Raw genomic sequence first — 19,342 nt, forward strand, 5'->3', positions numbered from 1 at the left:
TTTCTTCCAACACCCGAGTCAAGGTGCGCATGAGAACCTCCCTCCCTTCTGACACCCGAGTCAAGGTGCGCATGAGAACCTCCCTCCCTTCTGACACCCGAGTCAAGGTGCCCATGAAAATCTTCTTCCTTCTGACACCTGAGTCAAGGTGCACATGAGGATTTCCCTTCCCTCTGACACCCGAGTCAACGAGTGCACGAGAATCTCCCTCCCTTCTGACACCCGAGTCAAGGTGCCCGTGAGAACCTCCCTCCCTTCCCCTGACTCCCGTGTGAACACTCAGACGAGCAACCCCCTTCCCGGGCCTCCCCTCCCCTGACTCCCGAGTCAGCGCCGCCTTGGCCCGCCGGGCTCCCTCCTACCCGCTCCGCTCCCCCGTCCACACGTTACGCCCGTGCCGGGGCCGGCCGGGCTGCCGAGGCCTGCCCGGTGGGAGGGTCCGAGGCCCGCCCGGAGGAAGAGGCCGCCCCGGCCCGGCCCAGCCCAGCCCCGCCGCCGGGCCTAGTCGCTCTCCGCCGGCGCGCAGGGAGGCCGGCCGGAGCGGAGCGGAGCTGCGGAGGCGCCTCTCGCGTGGCTGGGCCGCTGGGCCGCGGCTCCCCTCACGTCAGGCGGCGGCGGGCGAGGCCGAGGCCGAGGCCGGGCCGGGCGCGCGATGCGGGGAGGATGTCGGCGGCGCCGGGGCTGAAGGCCGAGCTGCGGCTGCTGGAGTCCATCTTCGGGCGCGACCACGAGCGCTTCCGCGTCGTCTCCTGGAAGCTGGACGAGCTCCACTGCCTCTTCCTCCGCCGCCCGCCCCAGCCCCAGCCCCTCGCCATCCACTGCAACATCACGGTGGGTGGGTGAGCGGGCAGGCCCGGCGGGGCGGCGCAGGCCTGGGCCCCGGGGAGGTGGGTGGGCTGGGGGGCCCTGGGGTGGAGGGTGGCTACCCCGGGGGACCCCTGAGGTAGGGGGGAGGGGGAGGGTGGCTACCCCGGGGGAGAGCTGAGGGGGAGGTCAGATACCCCAGGGTGGGGTGGGGGCCCCGAGGTAGGGTTGAGGTGGAGGATGGCTACCCCCTGGTAGAGCTAAGGTGGAGGGTACATACCCCAGGGCAGGGTTGGGACCCCTGAGGTAGGGTTGGGGTGGAGGGTGGCTACCCCAGGATAGGGTTAAGGTGGAGGGTAGATACTCTGGGGTAGAGCTATGGTGGAGGGTACATACCCTATTGTGGGGTTGGAGCTCCTGAGGTAGGGTTTGATTTGAGGGTGGCCACCTCAGGGTAGTGTTGGGGTTGAGGGTGGATACCCCACAGTGGAGTTGGGGCACCTGAAGTAGGGTTGGGGTGGGGGATGGATACCCCGGGGTAGAAGTAAGGTAGAAGTATCCACCCTCCAATTTACCTCTACCTTAGAATAGGGTTGGGTGAAGAGTGTGTACCCCAGTGTGGGTTTGGGGCCCCTGATGGACCTGGGTTTGGGTTGAGGGTGGCTACCCCAGGGTAGGGTAGGGTTGGGATGGAGGGTGGCTACCCCAGGGTAGAGTTAAGGTGGAGGTATCCGCACTCCTTACCTCTACCCCTGGGGTTGGGTTGGGGTTGCAGTGCCAGTCAGGGTTGGTAGGGCTTATCCTAGGGTTGAGGAGCGCTCAAGAGGGGACAGGTAAGGGGCTCTCTTACTAGGTGTCTCATCCTCCTTCTCTACCGTGGAGGAAAGGAGCTGGTTATAGTTGGAGGGTGGTTACCCCTGGATTGGGCTTGGGGTGGCAGACCCAGTTAAAGAGTAGTTGCGTTTGAGGAAAGAGGTTGACACCCTCCGCCCTCATGGAGGTCTTACTGAGGTAGTCGGTGGGTGAGGCAGAACCCAGGGATTTGGGAGAGAGGGTTAAGCGTAAAGAGTGGGTTGCCTAGAGAGGTAAGGTTGGGGGGGGGCATGAGCTGGGATTTGGGGAGATGTGGGTTGGTCAGGCTGTTTGAGGTCGAAGTCTTGCGGGAGCTGGGTTAGGGTGGGGGTGACTTCCCTAGAGGGTTGGGGGGTTGGGTGAGAAGAGAGAATCAAGAGTTGGCAGATGAGGATTGGTTACCCAGAGAGGGCTAGTTTGGGGTACGATTAAAGTTAGGGGTAACCAGTTTGGGGCTTTTGAGTGTGAGATGTGGGGTGGTCACCCAGGCCTTGGAAGTGTTGAGGTGAGCCCCCCCCCCCTTCATGATTTTGGATTTGCTGTTGCTGGGAGAAAGCATGGGTCACTCTGTGTTAGAGAAAGCTGTTCTGGAGGGGCTTGAGTTATCTTTCTAGGTTTAGGATTATTTGGCGAGCAGTGGCAGGAAGAGAGAACTTGAGGGTACATAAGGGAGAATATGTGGGTGATGGGTCCCCATTGACTGGGGGGGGGGGTTGCCTTAACAGGAAGTGCACAAATGTGCAGTGAACACACACACACCTTTTCTTCACCTTGCTGTAATTCCTAAACTCATTTGTTTGCAGGCATAATTTGGGCTTTCTTGTATAGGATGGGGTGGGGGGGCTGTTGTCGAAGCCTCGCTTGTGAGGATAATGTACAGAGTTCCACCCAAAGGGACAGCTGATTTGGGAGCTGTGTGTTGTAGGCTGTATCATTTTAACTATGCTTTGTGTTTATCTTTAGCACTTTATGGTGTGTAATGTTCTTACATATTGTTCCTTTTGGGGAAGCCTGGTTAAGTAGATGGACCTAGGTTTGTTTCCTGTTTAAATTCTGCAGCTTGACAATATAGAAAGTGGTCTGTAGTTTTGTTTTTAAAAGACTTTGTTCTCTCCTTCTTCTGATGAAGAAACTCCCCCTTCCTTGAGAAGGATATTTTTCTCTGACTCCTTTCAAGTATATAGTCAGTATACTAGCACTCTTGAAAATTTGTCTCCTGAGCTTTTGGAAGGGCATTTCCCTTTCTTGTCACTGCTTTGTTTATCTGTGTTTAGGCCCCATTAAGGTTCACAGATGCAACAAAAAGCCACAAGCCCTTTAAACATAGAAGTGGTCCCACTGCTTCTGCATGTGTTACATTCTCCTCTACCCCATCCCACGTGGCCCCCAACTCTGTCTTAAAGTTGGGGCGAGTATGAGAGTGTGACAAGGTTGAAAAAAAAACCTGTCCTTTTCCTGTTAGTTAGACGTGGTATTAAGTAATTTGTTCCCACCCACAAAAAGGTGGAAGCCTGGAAGGAATACGGGAAGGGTGTGCGTTTGTTGTTGGACTTGCCGTTTGCTTTTCCACTGAGGCGTGAGTTACTCGCTGAGATCCGAGATCCAGCTGGTGATCTGAGAAATACCAATTGAGATGGAGACTCCATAGCATCCAGGGACGCTAGACTTTTAATAGGTACATACGCTTATGGGGCATGAGCTATTTTTAAGCTCTCTTTAAAATGTGGTTAGCTGATCGCTATCTTCTTAAAACTGAGCCCTAAGGAGGCTTGGAAAACTTCTTATTCCTGCCCCCATTTAGGGATTCTAGTGTGGTGGGAAATCGTGGGTAGTTGCTGTGTAATTTGTGTTAAAAGTGGCATTGTGTTTTGAGGAGAGGGCACTGGTTAGGCAGCCTTACCAAAAAACAGCCCCCTCAGTTGTCTGTGGATGGGGACGGGGGGCGGGGAGAGCCTTTGCTCCTATATAGCAAGCTTGGGAAAGATTTGACAGGCTCTATATAATGTTCTGACTTGTCCCACCTAGCTTGACCAGCTTAAAAAATAATAAAGCTTTTCCTGTGGCTCTTCCTATCAACTTTTCTATTCCTGCATATTTCTTCTGCTTAATTTTGGCAGCTGCTTGAAAAGTACTGTTTACCCAAGCAAGGAAGTTCTGGAGATTAAAGGTCTGGGGACCAAAGTACTGAATTGCCAGGTCCAATCCTTTAAGAGATGCATGAAAGGAAATTCATTTATTTGTTGCATTTCATTTCTGCTCCTCGGCTTTATGCTTGTTTCAAATTTTCTGCTACCATTCCCTTTTGTATCTGCTGGCTAAATGTCCTAATTGTTGTTCATTATTGTATTTTGTCCAGTGCGTGTCTTAGCTGCTGATTATATTGTATTTCGCTTGCACTGGGTGATCTGCCTTGGCTCTCAGTGAGAAAGGCAGAATGTCTGTTTGTCTATTGTCTATCTATCAATCAGTCAATAAAAATAAATGTATACCCTGCCTTTCTCCCCAGCGAAGACCCAGAGTAGCCTACATCATTTGCCTCTCCTTTATTTTATCCTCACAACAGTCCTGTGAGGTAGGTGGTTGTAAGCACAGATGCCAAAGCCTTCCCTTGATGTTGCCTCCTAGCTCTCGAGTTTCAGAGGTTTACTGTCTCTGAATGTGGAGGCTCTCTTGACGTGCCATGGCTATGAGTGGACCTCTCCCTTTTAAACCTCTTTCTTGCACACATTTACAAGTAGCAAGCAGCAGGTGGCAAAATCTCCTGTCAGCTTTCTTCAGTGTGGGCCTGATAGAGCATCAGTGCTCTGTAAGTGTGGGCCTGATAGAGCATCAATGCTCAGTGGAACCTGTCGCTATCTCTGATGCAGGAGTATCTCGTACGAGTTGAGAGAGATCTGGCGAGATCTGGCGTCTCTCTGCCCTCCTTGTTCCATTTGCCCTGTAGCGAGCAGCTCTTGAATCCATCCCAACGAAGTGTAGGCAGCTCTTGGTTTTCTCTTAAATTCTTCCTATTCCCAGAGACTTACCGGCTTTAACTGATCTTTATTATCTAAACCTAGAGCCCCCATTGACTGCTCCCAGTCCCAGCACTGAGGACTTTGGTGTACTTCTGAAAGGTGTTTTGATATTGCATGTTTAGAGGAAGGGACTTACGCAGTCGTGGGGTTTGGAGGGACTTCCTTTTGTGCCATTATTATCCAAACTTTGGTAGCGTTGAGTTTGGGTTAGTGTTAAGGGAGCACTTGTCTCCTTAAGTATACTGCGTCCAAACCATCGAGCGCAAACCACAGAGTTACAGGACTTGCTTAATCTTGGTAGTAGTCGTAGACACCTGTCACTGAGGTGTTCGGGACACCCACTGGTGCAGTTTTCTCATTGACTGTTTGGGTGTCTGGGGTCAGAGCTCTTATCCCACAAACAACTGTTCAGGCTCCATTTAAGCCCCCGTTGCTGGTGAGGCCAAGAGCCTTCCCCAGAGTAACTTAGCAATGATTTAAACAGTGCTACGAATTAACTGTGCGTGTTGAGTTTGCACGCCAGAGATCCATAGCCCTCTTCCAGATACTGTGCTGGTGTGCTCATTTAGATTTTTAGCACTTCTTCGTGCAGGTATGTGACATAGTTTAAACAAGATGCCGAGCCCCTGCAAACACGCACGGGGAAACCATAGCAGGCATTGTGTTTCGGTCAGGCCCACCAGCTGAACTTGCCTGGGGCGGGAAAGCTGGCAGCTTTCAGCCAGTGCTGGGAGTTTGCTCTTTGCCTGTGTTGTCCTGCGTCAATAGCTTATGGAGCAAATGCTTCGCTTGGCTCAGAGCTACTCTAATGCGGTGTGTGATGGAGCTGAAAACGGTTGTTCCAGTTAGGGAAAACAAAGTATTGTTCTGTGCTGACACAGAGATCCCTGCCGTGCTAGAAGCTGCTTTGCAGACTAAATATTGACCTCCCTCTAATGTCAGGGGCAAAGCTTTCGAATAGTGAAGATCTATGGAACTTATTTCAGAAACTACCTCTGAGTAGGCTCTTGCCTCTGCTTTGTAGCGATCTCGTGCTATTCAAGCTGCTTATTTTACAAAGCTATTCTTGGAACTGATAGGAGAAGGCTGTGCCAGAGTGGCGTAGTGGATAGAGTGTCAGACTGGGATCCCGGGAGACCCAGGTTCAAATCCCCACTTCTAGCATGAAAACTCACTGGGTGACCTTGGTCCCATCACAAAATCTCAATCTGGCCTACTTCACAGGGTTGCTGTGCGAAAACGGAGAAGGGGAGAATGATGTACGCTGCTCTGAGTCTCAGCTGGGGAGAAAATATATATATTTAGCGACTTGGCTGCTGTTCAGCAGTGGCATTTCCACATAGTCAAGTGGTAGACATTTTACCTCTATCCCCTCATCGTCTTTTGCAGAAAGCAAAAAAGGCAGGCTTTTAATACAGTCAGATAGGAGTGAGGAGGAGTATGATGAACTCCTGTTCTACAGTCACGCCATTGGCTACCTATCAGCTGCCGTGCTCAGTTCACGGAATTGGTTATCACCTACAAAGCTCATCATGGCCTTGGCCCGGCATACCTACGGGACTGGCTCCCTCCTTATGTTCCTCCATAGCAGCTTCGTTCATCCGAACTGGGTCTCCTGCAGGTGCCACCCTGCACATGGGGGAAATCAACAGCAGCCCGTATACGGGCTTTCTCTGCGGTGGCCCCTGCCCTGTGGAACGGCCTGCCTGAGGAGGTCAGGAGCGCCCCCACTCTCGTAGCTTTCCGCAAATGATGCAAAACCAAATTAATTTAAAACGGCTTTTGTATTGTATTGTAGACTGTAGACTATGCTGCTGTGTACTGTATGTTGCTGTAAGTGTGCTCCGCCTGGGTGATTCCACATTGTGTAATATGTCATGTCAACTTACTTATGTTTTATTTTCAGCTCTATCAAATGTCTAGCATTCACACACTAGGCCAGGCACTTGCTCCACTTTGAGAAACGGCAACTTTCTCTAACAGTGTTGGGGTGTGTGTCTCTGAGATGCTTGTTCTGTTTACAGCGCGCCGCATGTCCTGTTAATCTTGCAGTTTCAGGAGGGGAGTGTCTGTTCCTCTTGGAACAATTGTTCCTGCGACACAGAATTGTTTGTATTTGCGGCCCTTGTGCAATAAACAGATGACACGCTGTATGATTTAAAAGGGCTGTGCCAGCTCGCTGGGGACTGCTGGGATCATTTCATGCCATGGGGCGTAATTCAAATGCTGTGGGTTTTTGCATGCATTGATACAGGATTTTGGGGGGCACGGTGACGGGCAGCTGATCGTCTACTTTGACTGTGTGCATAATGAGTAAAGAAATTCTTGAGGCCTTTCCCAAGGCTTCTGGAGAGGGTTTTTGAGCATGTGAAGGGTGGTGGTGGAAGTGAGGTTAACTGCAGTGTAATTATCTCACAGGTATTTAAATCTCTAATCTCTTTACAACCACAACCCAAAACCTAGATATTGACATATTCTAATAAGGGGTGGAGGAGGGGAGGTAAGATGTTTTTGTCTGCACTGCCCATGTGGGTTGGAGATTCCCAGAGTTTGCGCTGAGATAGTTTCCCCTGTCTGAGACTCCTGCATTTGTTAATCGCTGTTCAGTGGAGACAGTCAGAATTTAAATGCAAGGCAGCCTTGCTTGAGGAAGGAGTTGGCAAAGTTAGTGTGTGTCGGTGCAATCCCCCTAAACTGCCCCGCTGCTCGTGGGAATTCACAGGGATTTATGTTCCGTTTAAGGTGTAAAAAACCTCTGTGCATGGAAAACAGGCTAATGGAAAGGCTTTGCCCTCTCCTTCTTCTTGATATGCTAACTTTCTGTGTGAAGGGAGCCCATTTTTTGGAACGCAGAGTTTTTACGCCCCCGCTGAGCTCCCTTCCCTCCTCAGGCACTTCCCCTCAGATATCCAGGAATTTGCCACGCCAGGGTGGGCAGCCCTAAATCATGACCCATTTCGCAAGGCCGAATTGGGCCTGCAAGCTTGAAACCGTGAACTGGGGGTCAAGATAGCACAGTGTTAACTAGATGCTGAGTCTAGACGTGGTCTGTAAAGTTAAAAGCGGACTAGGAGGGGAATTCTGGCTGCCTCTGTCTGGCAGCCCAAGGAAGCAGCGAGGGCCGATCAGCGGTGGTGGCGCTGGATTTTGCAGATTTGTTTGAACCACACAGCTGCTGCTTGGGTTGCTGGCCTTTAATGGCTTTCTGTTTTGTGTCAAAACATGTCGTTTGAGGGGAAACAGCTTTCCCAGCTCTTCTTTATTTTTAACCAGTCTTGCTGCCCGAAGCTTCACTTCCTTGCTTTTTGCAAGTGTGGGAGCACAGCCCTTCCCCTAGCCAGCCAAAAGGAGGGAGCCCCAGCCACACGTGACCCCTCAGAGCTATAATTCCCCTCTCTTGCCTCGGCCTTCGAACTGCGAGGGCAGGGAGCACGCTAAGAACCCAGCGGTGATCTTCGTGGCTCACCTGGAGGCCAGGTTTCCTGCTAATGAACTACTCCCCATGCCAAAACTGTGATAATGGATTTAATTGTTTATTAGTCGATGTTTGGTGAATTGTGACAGCCTGTGGCTATAGACAATAAACCCGTTTGATTGATACTCCCCACGCCTGCCTCCGGAGTGCTTGTGCACACCTGGGAGCGGGCAGTTCTCTGCCCCAGGTGAGCTGTTACTGACCACTCTGCCACCTTCACTTACAAAGATGAGGCTTAGTTTGTGTTGGTGAACCACCAGGTTTTCCCACGTGGTGATGGAGACACATACTTAAAGGCTATAAAAGAAATCTTAAAAGAGTCACGCGCGGCATTTTAAATGAACCCGGAATATCCCTTCGACAATCTGTATGGCAAATCTGTTTGGAATTTCTGGTTTTGATGCTAGAAGAGAATCACCTCAAGGACCTTGAAGTTGCTGTGAAAGAATTCACACTCTTTCTGGTTTGTGGCTGTCTAATTTGTTCAGGGTGAGGAGCCCCGTAGTGCAGAGTGGTAAGCTGCAGTACTGCAGCCCAAGCTCTGCTCATGACCCGAGTTCGATCCTGGCGGAAGCCGGGTTCAGGTATCCAGCTCAAGGTTGACTCAGCCTTCCATCCTTCTGAGGTCGGCAAAATGAGTACCCAGTTTCCTGGGGGGTAAAGTGTAGATGACTGGGGAAGGCGATGGCAAACCACCCCATAAAATGTCTGCCAAGAAAATGTTGTGATGCGACGTCCCCCATGGGTCAGTAATTACTCAGCGCTTGCACAGGGGACTTCCTTCACCTTTACCTAGTTTGTTCAGGAGAGGAACAGCTCGATATGACTTTGATGCATATATTTTTATCTGTTCTTTTAAGCATAATTCATGGTGAAAACATGGTTCTCTGTCTACCCCTGTCTTCCAGTGGACCTTTATGGGGCATATTCTAATCTGCAGTGGGGTTGTAACGAAAGAACGAGAGGGAATGGATTTTGCCAGAAAACATTACTTTCCGTAGAAAATGGTGTTTGTGGGCATCTGTGTAAACAGCGCTGTTCTTAAAATACACATTCACGTTTCAATTGCATTTTTTTAAAAAATAGGAGTCTTACCCCACTTCTTCGCCGATATGGTTTGTGGAATCGGATGACCCCAACTTGACTTCGGTGTTAGAGCGATTAGAGGGTATTAAGAAGAGCGATACTCTGGTAAGAGATCACTTGGCTATTTGTTATCCGTTGCATCAAAATCCTACAACCATATTATTCTTCTGATCGTTTTTAAAGCAAGTTCCAGCCAATGCTGACATCTCCCTTCTCTCTGTGTACATCAAAAAAGGGCCTTTTTTGTCTGAATGTGTCCAGACCTTTCACAAAGTTGGCAACTGCAGTAAGTAAACTGAGATGAATTGAAGAGCCAGCTTTTTGGGGCAGGGGACTGAGGTGGTAAGAAAGGGTTTCTTTATCCTTTTCCAGATCGCTTGTGAGTGAGGACCTCTATCCATGTATTTGTTTAAACCCAATTTTAAGCTGCTTACCACCACCCCTCCAGCGAGTACTGAAAAGTGTCAACAATACAATTAGCACGCTTCTCTCACTAGCACAGTCACGGGTTTTCATGGGATGAAGCTGTAGAAGAAACCCATAGGGCAGATCTGGGTTCCAGGTGAGGGATTTCCAGTTGCTGCTCTGACCAGATTACAGGGGCAATGGAGTTTTGCTGGCTAAAAATATCTTCCTGGGAGCTATGTGCAGGGCAGAGTGTCAAGAAGCGAAAACACCTGGCTGTTGACGGATGCCCCAGTGGGTCCACGTTGCTTTCTTACTCCCCGATGTTGTTGATCTTTTGCTCCTGTGTGTTTGTGTGTGTGTGTGGAGCTCAGGTTACAGCAGACAAAAGGCGGTCTGCCTCTCTTCCTTCCCCTTAAAGATCGTCCCTATGTCTTCTGGACTCTTGCACGATTTGTTGTGTCGAGAAAGGGAAAAGGAGATCCTCGCCCAAATGAACACCTTCCTATCCTACTTAGTAATAAAACCAAATGACAGGGCTGGAAGGGGAGCACAATTATCTTCTAAGCGGTCCTCCCTTGATTTGCTTAATCCTGGCTGCTGAGAGAGCTGAGTGGAGGAGGGCCACACCTGACCGTATGCAAAACATGTGGCTCCAGGTGGTACAAGCAAAATGAGCCAAGCCACAAGGACTGGAGGTGGGAAAAGGAGCAAAAATGCTTTATCGCTAGCTCATCTGCCCAGTTAGGAAATTTGTGCCCAGTACCCAGTAGGCAAGCAGATCCTGAATTTCTGATACTGTCACAGGGAACATGTTGGTTCTTAGCAGCCGAGAGGCCGAAGCAGGAAGCTGCCAGGTCTGGTTCTCACGCTGTGGTTCAAGTTTCAGTTGATTCCTGCGATGACGTTTCAGTCTGTTAAGGCCGATGCGCCTTCCACCCTTTTCTGTAGCTTTCCCCACAGAATGGGTGTGTCGGGATGAGCTTCCTCTTGCGGAAAGGCAGAAAGCCACAGCTCCCTGTAGGCAAGAGCACTCTTCTCTAATAGGCATGTGTTTGCTTGCAAGAGAGAAATGTGAGGTCACAACCTAGGCAGTCAGAGGCTAAAACCATGACAGTACCTAGGGATGGTTCATTAAGTCTGTGGTTCTCAGACAAACTTGGTAAGCAATAGGACAATATATGCAAAAGAAACAATCGTTTCATTTCGCTTCAGTTATAACCGGTGGGGACCCAAAGCAGCTTGCGTTATTCTCCTGCCTTCTGTTTTATCTTCACAACAGCCCTGTGAGGTACACCAAACAGAGCTTGTAGAAAAGAGCAAGAGATCCAGTAGCACCTATAAGAATAACAAAATTCGTGGGAGGGTATGAACTTTCGAGAGTCACAGCTCACTTCTTCAGATAGTATCTTTACCTAGAGAGCCCCTGTTACCATTCCCAAGCACTGAACTGACAGCCACTTGAATCTCATAGCAGGCTGATGAGGGTCTAGCCTTTAGTTTGAGATCCTTCAGCCTCTGAATTCGTTCTTTGAAAGTATAAGTACGCATTCAGACAGTAACTCCTGACACCAGAAATAAAATATATTTTCTTTATTAAGTAATTCAGATTAGGAACCATTGATTTTTATCTACTCTGGGAGCAATACCTCTGCCTATGTGGTCTTAACCTAGTGGAGGACATTGCACGTTATGTTTTACGTTGCTTTTCTATGGGTCCATCCAGAATAAACTACTGTACCAATTTCTCGTAAACTTTTCCGATTCAGATGAGGAATGTATACATTTTTTATTAGCTGAGGTTTTTCCTCTGGTTACCCTTAAAGTGGCTATTTTACCTTTCTTTAAATAAACATAAGGAAGAAAATAGTTTTTCTTAATTCTGTAAGAATTTTAGCCAAACTGTAATTTTATGCGTTTTTTTCTTCTTCCTTTTGCCGCTTCTCTCTTTTTATCATCTCAGTTTTAAATTTTAAGCTTTATCTTAGCATGTAAATATGTAATTATGTTTTAACTCTTTCGATGTGGCATTTTGTTATATGGTGTCTATGCTGCTACGTTACGGCCTATGGCTACAACAGCAACAATAAACAGCATGTGGTTGTGGCTGCTACACACAGTTTTTAAGACCAGAAATCTAGTCTCTCCCACCCCCCCCCCCAACAAACCTGTGGCTTTTAACCCAGGCCCCTTTGCCTGAATATGGAACCGCTTTATTTTCTTTTATCTGTAACCAACATATCTCCTTATTTACCATTAACACCTTTTACGCTTGTTTCTTAGCTTCTGCAACAACTGAAGCGATTGATATGTGACCTCTGCAGGCTGTACAATCTTCCTCAGCATCCTGATGTTGAAATGCTAGACCAGCCGCTGCCAGCGGGCCCGGTAAGTCCTAGCCCAAGTGCAAAGAAAGGGAACTCTACTGTGTTCGGCAACCAGCTGTGCAGGCTCCATGTGCTGGTTGCTGGACTTCTGCAGTGATGTCTGCCAAGTGGACACAGGGAATGCCTGGTTGCAATGTGGGATGGTTAATACGGCATCAGAATAAATAGGTTGGCTTTGGTTATTGGTTCTTGCTGTGGAAACCCAGCAGTTCTCGTTCACATGAGAAGCGTATCTTTATGAGTTCCTATGCCAGTGAAGAGTGACGCAAAGCGCACCTGCAGCGAAGGTTTTGCTGTACAGGGAGAGGGTCGAGAAGTTGGCAGCCAATACCTGCCTTCCTTGCCTATCCCTTTCCCTTTATTCCTTCCTGGCCAGTCGTCCCTTGCACAGTGATTTCTCTCCTCTTGTTCTTGAAAAGCCATCTAATCCCTCCTTCAGACTGGATGGTAGGGAAGGACAGCCGTAGCTGCTGCAGCAGCTCAGTCACAGGAAAGAGATCCCATGACAAGCTGAAACTCGGTGGGGGCACCTCTGTGGTTTTCGCTTCAACTGCATGCCTCTTGCCTGGTAGCTGAGTTTCTGTTTTTACTGGAAGTGAGAAAAGGGCAGTTCAACAAGCCGCTTCTTTTGTTGTTTTCCAGAATGGAACGACTGAAGAGGTGACATCGGAGGAAGAGGAGGAGGAAGATATGGGTGAAGTATGTGTGTGGCCCAACGGCACCAGGCCGGGAGACTGGGGTGGGGTGTTGTTTGCTCGCCAGTGGTTTTGTTGCTCCTGCTTCTGACGTGCCTAAACCTGTCTCAGGAAAAGAGGTTGGATCTGTTTTCGCGCATGCTTTCTCTCGGGACACTGTTGCTTTCCCCCGGCCTGGGCCCATAGCATCGGTGGACTTGCAAGCTGTATTTCCTTCTCCCAGTCTCAGCTGTGACTGTTCATTGCCAATGAGACATCTAAGCTGCTTTTCAATAATACGTATGTTCAAAAATGTTTGTGCTCCCTTGTGGATGTTTCTCCCCAGTTGAAGGCTGTATTCAGACATTACAAAACAGGGTTTGTTCACAACACCCATGAACCTGGTCTTGTTTTCAAGCTTTTCACCCCTTCCTTGTTCCCCTCATGCACTTTGATCAGACATCGTCATTTACAAAGTCTTTGGTCTAATTCCATCGAACTGCGACAGCCCAATGCAGGAACTTCAACAAAGTGGAGTTGGTTTCTTCACCCCAAAACAGGATTCTATTCGTTTCATTTCATTTATTGGACTTTTAGCCGGCCCACCCCACAAGCAGGCTCAGGGCAGGTTACAACAGGATATAATTTCAATCACAATTATAACATAAGGAAACTGAGCAGTCATAAAATACAGTAAAATACCATAGAATGTGATAAAATGCGATACCCAAGATAGCTGCCCATACCAACCACCCCTGCCAATAGTGCATAGGGGAGGGAACTCTTAAGGGGAAGGGAGGAAAGAGGAAACAGCCATTTAGGTCACACTCTGGCTCCTGGGGGGGGGGGGGACAACTATACAGCCCCTCCCCCTGACAGGAGACCAGTAGGGAGGCTCACTAGATGGATACAAGGCCAGCTTCAACCATATGCCTGGCAGAATATCTCCGTCTTACAGGCCTGCCAAAAGGATAAAAGATCTTGGTGGGCCTGAGTATCTACAGACAGAGTTCCACCAGGTTGGATTGAAAAGGCCCTGGGGCCCTGGCTGTGGTCAAGGCCAGTCGAGCCTTCCTGGAAACACCAGTAAGTGTTTATCAGCTGATCTAACACCTTCCAGGGTTTGTATGGCATGATTTAATCCTAGCTGAGCATGCCAGTTCCCGGGAAAGAAAGAAACTCTAGCTTGATAATGGTTCTGCATTCAGACATCGGAGTTCATTCGCAGCTAATACAAACCGAGTTTATTATTGAACTCTCATGCTTTTCCCCTTCTATGCCATAATCAAGTACTTTCCAACTTGGAGATTCTTTCATTTCACAAGCTGGTGTTAAATTGAAGGCTTCCCAAATCTACCACCTTATAAACCCTGCTCTGTGTGCCCCTTCCCCACTTTCAGAGGCGAGGTGGTGGCCTCTTGGAGACAGAGTACATTCTCTGGTGGCCCCTCACCTCTGGAACTCCCTGCCCCTTGAGGCTTTCTTGGCACCTACTTTACTGTCTTTTAGGTGCCAGCCCGAGATGTATTTTTGAAGCCAGGCTTTTAATGAGTGGTTTTATCTTTCTGGTTTTTTAAAATAGTCAGCTTCTGGTCTGAGGTCTATTTTATGGATTGTTTCGCGCTGTTTATAACCCCGGGCTTGTTTTAATGGCTTGTTGTTGTTGTTTGTTTTTACTGGAAACTTACAATTAGAATAATAAGCTGCCTTGAGTGCAATTCTGATGATGCAGGCATAGAAATCTCTTGCATAAAATAAATAAACCTGGCTTGTATTTGTCAAGTAAGTATATCGCAATTGATTCCGCATCGGGAGCCTGAGAGAGGGTGACCCAGTGACTGTATCTGCATATTGCACCCATAGTGAAGTTCTGGACCTATAGCATTGTTGATTTGTTTTTCTAGGACATCGATTTGGATCATTATGATATGAAGGAAGAGGAACCCGTTGATGGGAAGAAATCGGAGGATGATGGCATCGAGAAAGAAAACCTGGCCATCTTGGAAAAAATCCGGAAGAATCAAAGGCAAGACCACCTAAACGTAAGTGGGTGTTAGGCCCAGTAAGAATGTTTTGGTGCAAAACGCGGAATTTTGATTTTGTAGGGGTGCAACTAGTTTTGCTCACGCTGAGATGAAAGGGGGTGGAGGAAAATGGTAGAACAGAAAGGTTGGTATATTCTGCAAATGGCGTGCACTTAAAAAAAAACCCCTTGCTGTTCTTAATTATTGGGTCTTCAAATTAACATGGATCCATAGCTTTTTTGCTTGAAGGGCACATTTTGTTTTCTTTTGGAGGAGGAAGCAAAAAAAGCCGAACAGAAATGTAGAAAGAAATTACTGAAATGTGACTCTGATAAGAAATCGTCTGAATGTAACTATGGAATGCTGATGTGTCCTTGATGAGGTGGAGGAAATCCGGCTGGCTGCTGAGGAAAATGCTGTTCTCCTCTCCTAGTCTGTTCATTCTTGCGGGGGGGGGGGAGCTTTTAGGAACACTTGTCTTGCTATTGGATGGCCTTGTCTGTCTGGCTCGGGACTGAGTGCGATGGCAGCAGTTCCCTGGGCTGGAACCCACAAATTCATGCTGCTTTCCGCAGACACAAGCCTAGCCGAATGGATTTGTGGGATCCGACCTCCTCTGTGTTTTGTTTTATTTATTTATAGTCCGCCTTTCTCACTGAGACCCGAGGCAGATTGCACAGTGCAAGTCAGTACAACACAATTAACAGCTAAGACATTTGCTGAGCAACAGAGATACGGAGCTGGCTGTCATTTGCACTGAACTGTATTGGACTGTAGGTTTTCTCCAGTCATGTAGAATGGAAGAGTGGGGCGGGGGGGGGTCTGCTTTGTAACAGGCAAACACAGGTGTGTTGACTAGCACGCAAAGCCTCCGTCTCCCTGCCCTTGCTTGTGGTCCATTCCCTCCCCCCTCCCCACGATTCTTCTCAAACAGGATCCACTTCTGGAAATGAACTCGTTGGGGAGACGAAGATAGGGATTTAGGGAGGCAAGCAAAGGGTAGAAGTCAGTCATTCTCTTCTGCTTCTGCAGTTAAAATCGAATCTGTTTCCCTCTGTCTGTCTCTGTCTGGATTTCAGCATGGGAACCTGTTACTATCACTTTGGAGCTTTGTCTCTCAAAAGCTCATGCCCTGGAAATCTAGTTGGTCTTTAAGGGGCTACTGGACCCAAATCTTGCTCTTCTACCGCTGACCAACTTGACTGCCCACTTGTAACTGTCGCTTCAAATGTGGCCCTGATTTTGTCTCCCTTGGGCTTCTCTCTCACGTGTCTCCCCAGTGATAAAATAGCAGTTTGTTTGTAGCCGTGCAGCAAATGCAAAGACTGCCCAACTGTGTGTGCTCTTTCCCCCCCTGCATTCTCTGGCACAGACGGCGCATGACCACGGAGTTGGGCACCAAAGCACCATTTCACTCACATAAGGTCTTGGTGCCAGCATAGAGCAAATGAATAAAACTTGGCTGATGTTTTTGTGTTTTTATTTAAGTTTCATGAAATAGGCCAGGGAGCCCAACGCTGAAAGTGACATGTCCAAAACCTTGGCTGGGATTTTAACTTTGGTGAAACCCCTTTCTGATTTCCCTAACTCAGTATTTGATACTTGTATTTTTAAAGCTGCAGTTGTACAATATAAACCAATATCTACGTACCCAGGGCTTTTTTTCAGCAGGAGTGCGGTGGAACGGAGTTCCGGCACCTCTTGAAAATGGTCACATGGCCGGTGGCCCCGCCCCCTGATCTCCAGACAGAGGGGAGTTGAGATTGCCCTCCACGATCAGTGGAGATCAGGGGACGGGGCCACCGGCCATGTGACCATTTTCTCCAAGGGCGATTGAAACTTTAAAAAACTCCCCCCTTGTTCCAGCTGACCCAAAGTGACATCATTGTGCAGTCCTGAGTTCCATCGCTGAGTTCCACCACCTCTTTTCCCAGAAAAAAAGCCCTGTACGTACCAAAACATAACATCCACATGTGGGGGTGGAAAGTACCATCAAGTCATAGCTGACTTTATACCACTACCTAATATCAAAAAAACCCCACATTTATATCAATTCTGTGGGGTTTTTTTCTTTCCATTAATCAAGGAATGGTTGCCAGCTTTCTAAATGTGTCTTACCATCTGTCAGGTCTCACCGTTCCATTTCCTTTAGTCATTTGCCAGCACTTCATTCCTCGGTACACTTGATACAGTAAAGCCTGAAATGTCTGTTTGCAGGGAGGAAATACGGGTCCCAAAGACAGAGTTCTGTTGCCAATTAATATCTTTTTCATGTTGAAGATGGATGTTGGTATTGGAAGTTGTGTTGCTTGGAGGAACCCTGAGCGAGCTTGATTAATCGGGCGTTAAAAGTTCGGGTATCTGTGGATGCCTTCCAACTAGGAGTGCGTTTGGCAGTGTGTCTGTGGAATGGGGTGTGTGTGTGCAGTGCTGCATCTGGGGGTTGCATTTGCTGCTTTTGGTGCCGTTGTCTTCTGCATCTACAAAGCGAGCCTTTGACATAAAGGGGGAGCCTAAGGCAGTTCGTGCCCAGGTCTGCATTTCTCATGCAGTCTAAGAAATGCTTTGCACACCTCCCTAAGTGGAAAAGGCCATGCTGGGGGGAGGGGCACTGATCTGTGTGTTCTCAGACACATGATGTGATCACGTGTGGAGCTCCTTTTGGGGAAATGTCAAGCGGAATCGAAGTGTTTAAAACAGCCAACTACCAAAAAAACCAACAACCCAAAACCCCACTGAGATAAAGGTCGGTAAACACAAAAATAATTACAATACAATGAAATTCATTCTTATCCAATGTTGTGTGTGTGTTGTTATAAGAAATTAATCCAACATACATACAATACATACAATCTAATCCACAAACGTGTTCAAATCCTGCCAGATAGTCAATTAGTATTATAACAAAGTAAACGTAACTCATATACAATCAAATAAACCTCAAGCACCTCCTGTTGAGTCCAAACATTTTCAACAGCTCTTCTTTAATCTTCCTTCTTCCTTAACGAGCTTCCGGATCATCACTCGTTTCAGAGTCTTCCTCAGAAGAGGAGTGAATACTTCCAAACCATACAGATATCTGTAGAGTCATAGGTTAATAATCATAATAGTTCTTTGCTAACATGAAGAAGTTATACCAGACCAAAATCGAAAAGAGTCCAGTAGCACCTTTAGGACTAACCAACTTTACTGTAGCATAAGCTTTCGAGAATCACAGTTCTCTTTGTCATCATGATGCATCTGACGAAGAGAACTGTGATTCTCGAAAGCTTATGCTACAGTAAAGTTGGTTAGTCTTAAAGGTGCTACTGGACTCTTTTCGATTTTGCTGCTACAGACTAACATGGCTAACTCCTCTGGATCTATACCAGACCAAATAACACCAAGAATGCAATCAGAAAAAAATCTCCCTAGACAGTCTCTATGCTGTCTCTGTAGTCAAGGGTAGAGAAGGCTGGGTGTGCTAGGCTGGATGTGCTAGGTTGGGGACATTTATCGGTTCAGTAAGGCTCTGGAATTTGTACGCCAATATGAGAACAGAGTACAGCGGCTTGATTAAAGAAATGGTTGCCAATTGATGATTGAGGTGGAATTTGCATGTGGGAGTTCAGAACAAAGCATCCCTAGTTTTTAGAAGATTCCTACGCCTTGGTGCCTCAGTTGTAATCTTACACTGCTGTTCATTCATGGACTAGTTAAAAGTCCCTGTCTTAATTGGTTAATCTTTTAATTGATCGACAGAACTTTGCTGCTCAGAGGAAATGGGGCAGAACACCCAAACCTGCAACTGAGAAAGGGGAAGATTTCCATGTAATGAAACCGGATACTTTGTCAAATCACTGGGAAATTCTGTTCTGCCTCCTCAAGAGGTTTAGATTCTGATACAGTTCATCTTTTTTTTGCTGTACAGATTACTGCCAGGAGTCGTTTTTACGACTTCCAGTGACTCTTGTTTTCTTCAAAATCTGTGGGAACTGAGCCTTTTCCTCCATTTCTTTCCAGGGTGCCGTCTCTGGGTCAGTCCAGGCATCAGATCGACTTATGAAAGAACTCCGGGACATTTATCGGTCGCAGAGCTACAAGACAGGTACGCAGTCTGAATGTTTCTGGAGAGATGGTGTAAAAGCTGTAACATGTTCTTCTGTGTGTGTGTGTCTAGGATTTACACCTGTATAGTAAAATCTCATGTGTGTTTTGTCTGGTGCCTGCGCTGTAAAAATGTTCATCTTCTGAGTTACTTCTTCTTGCACACTGAGATTAAAAGCCATACTTTGTTTTTTCAGCATCCCAAAGCATCTTTTTTTTTTACGTTGTCCTCTCTTTCCCAAAATGTTGCAGCTGAAATACTAAGCATCTGGAAATGGGTGTATGGCAAACTGCGTGTTTTCAATTTTCACGTTTCTGTCCTCCTGCGAAATAAATCTCTGTCTTAACCCAGTCTAATACTCAACCATGCATTCAGTGCTGCAGGGGGGGGGGGGAGAGCAGGGAAGGTGGATCCCTAGTCTTTATCTGCATGTTGTTAATTTCTGCAAATTGTGCTATAGAAAATCCTGACCTTTCTCAATAACCCAAATACAAATGCCCTTGTCTCAGGGAAGAAAACCCTCAAGTGCAT

At 47.7% G+C, this 19,342-nt stretch overlaps 1 protein-coding gene across 2 annotated transcripts in view; it reads left to right on the top strand.

Moving 5' to 3' along the window:
- Positions 1-463: 463 nt before the first annotated feature.
- The window catches only part of UBE2Q2 (ubiquitin conjugating enzyme E2 Q2), a 30,505-nt gene continuing 11,626 nt past the window's right edge, over positions 464-19,342 (top strand). Inside the window, exons 1-6 of one of the 2 annotated variants that reach the window (XM_055002647.1) lie at positions 464-831; positions 9,235-9,339; positions 11,923-12,027; positions 12,669-12,725; positions 14,605-14,742; positions 18,727-18,811. In XM_055002647.1, the coding sequence (XP_054858622.1) occupies positions 664-831; positions 9,235-9,339; positions 11,923-12,027; positions 12,669-12,725; positions 14,605-14,742; positions 18,727-18,811 (658 nt within the window). In that variant the 5' untranslated portion in view covers positions 464-663. The remainder of the gene's footprint in view (positions 832-9,234; positions 9,340-11,922; positions 12,028-12,668; positions 12,726-14,604; positions 14,743-18,726; positions 18,812-19,342) is intronic. The other variant, XM_055002648.1, reaches the window with a different exon arrangement.

This window comes from Eublepharis macularius, chromosome 18 (assembly GCF_028583425.1).
Source record: "Eublepharis macularius isolate TG4126 chromosome 18, MPM_Emac_v1.0, whole genome shotgun sequence".
Lineage (NCBI taxonomy): Eukaryota > Metazoa > Chordata > Lepidosauria > Squamata > Eublepharidae > Eublepharis > Eublepharis macularius.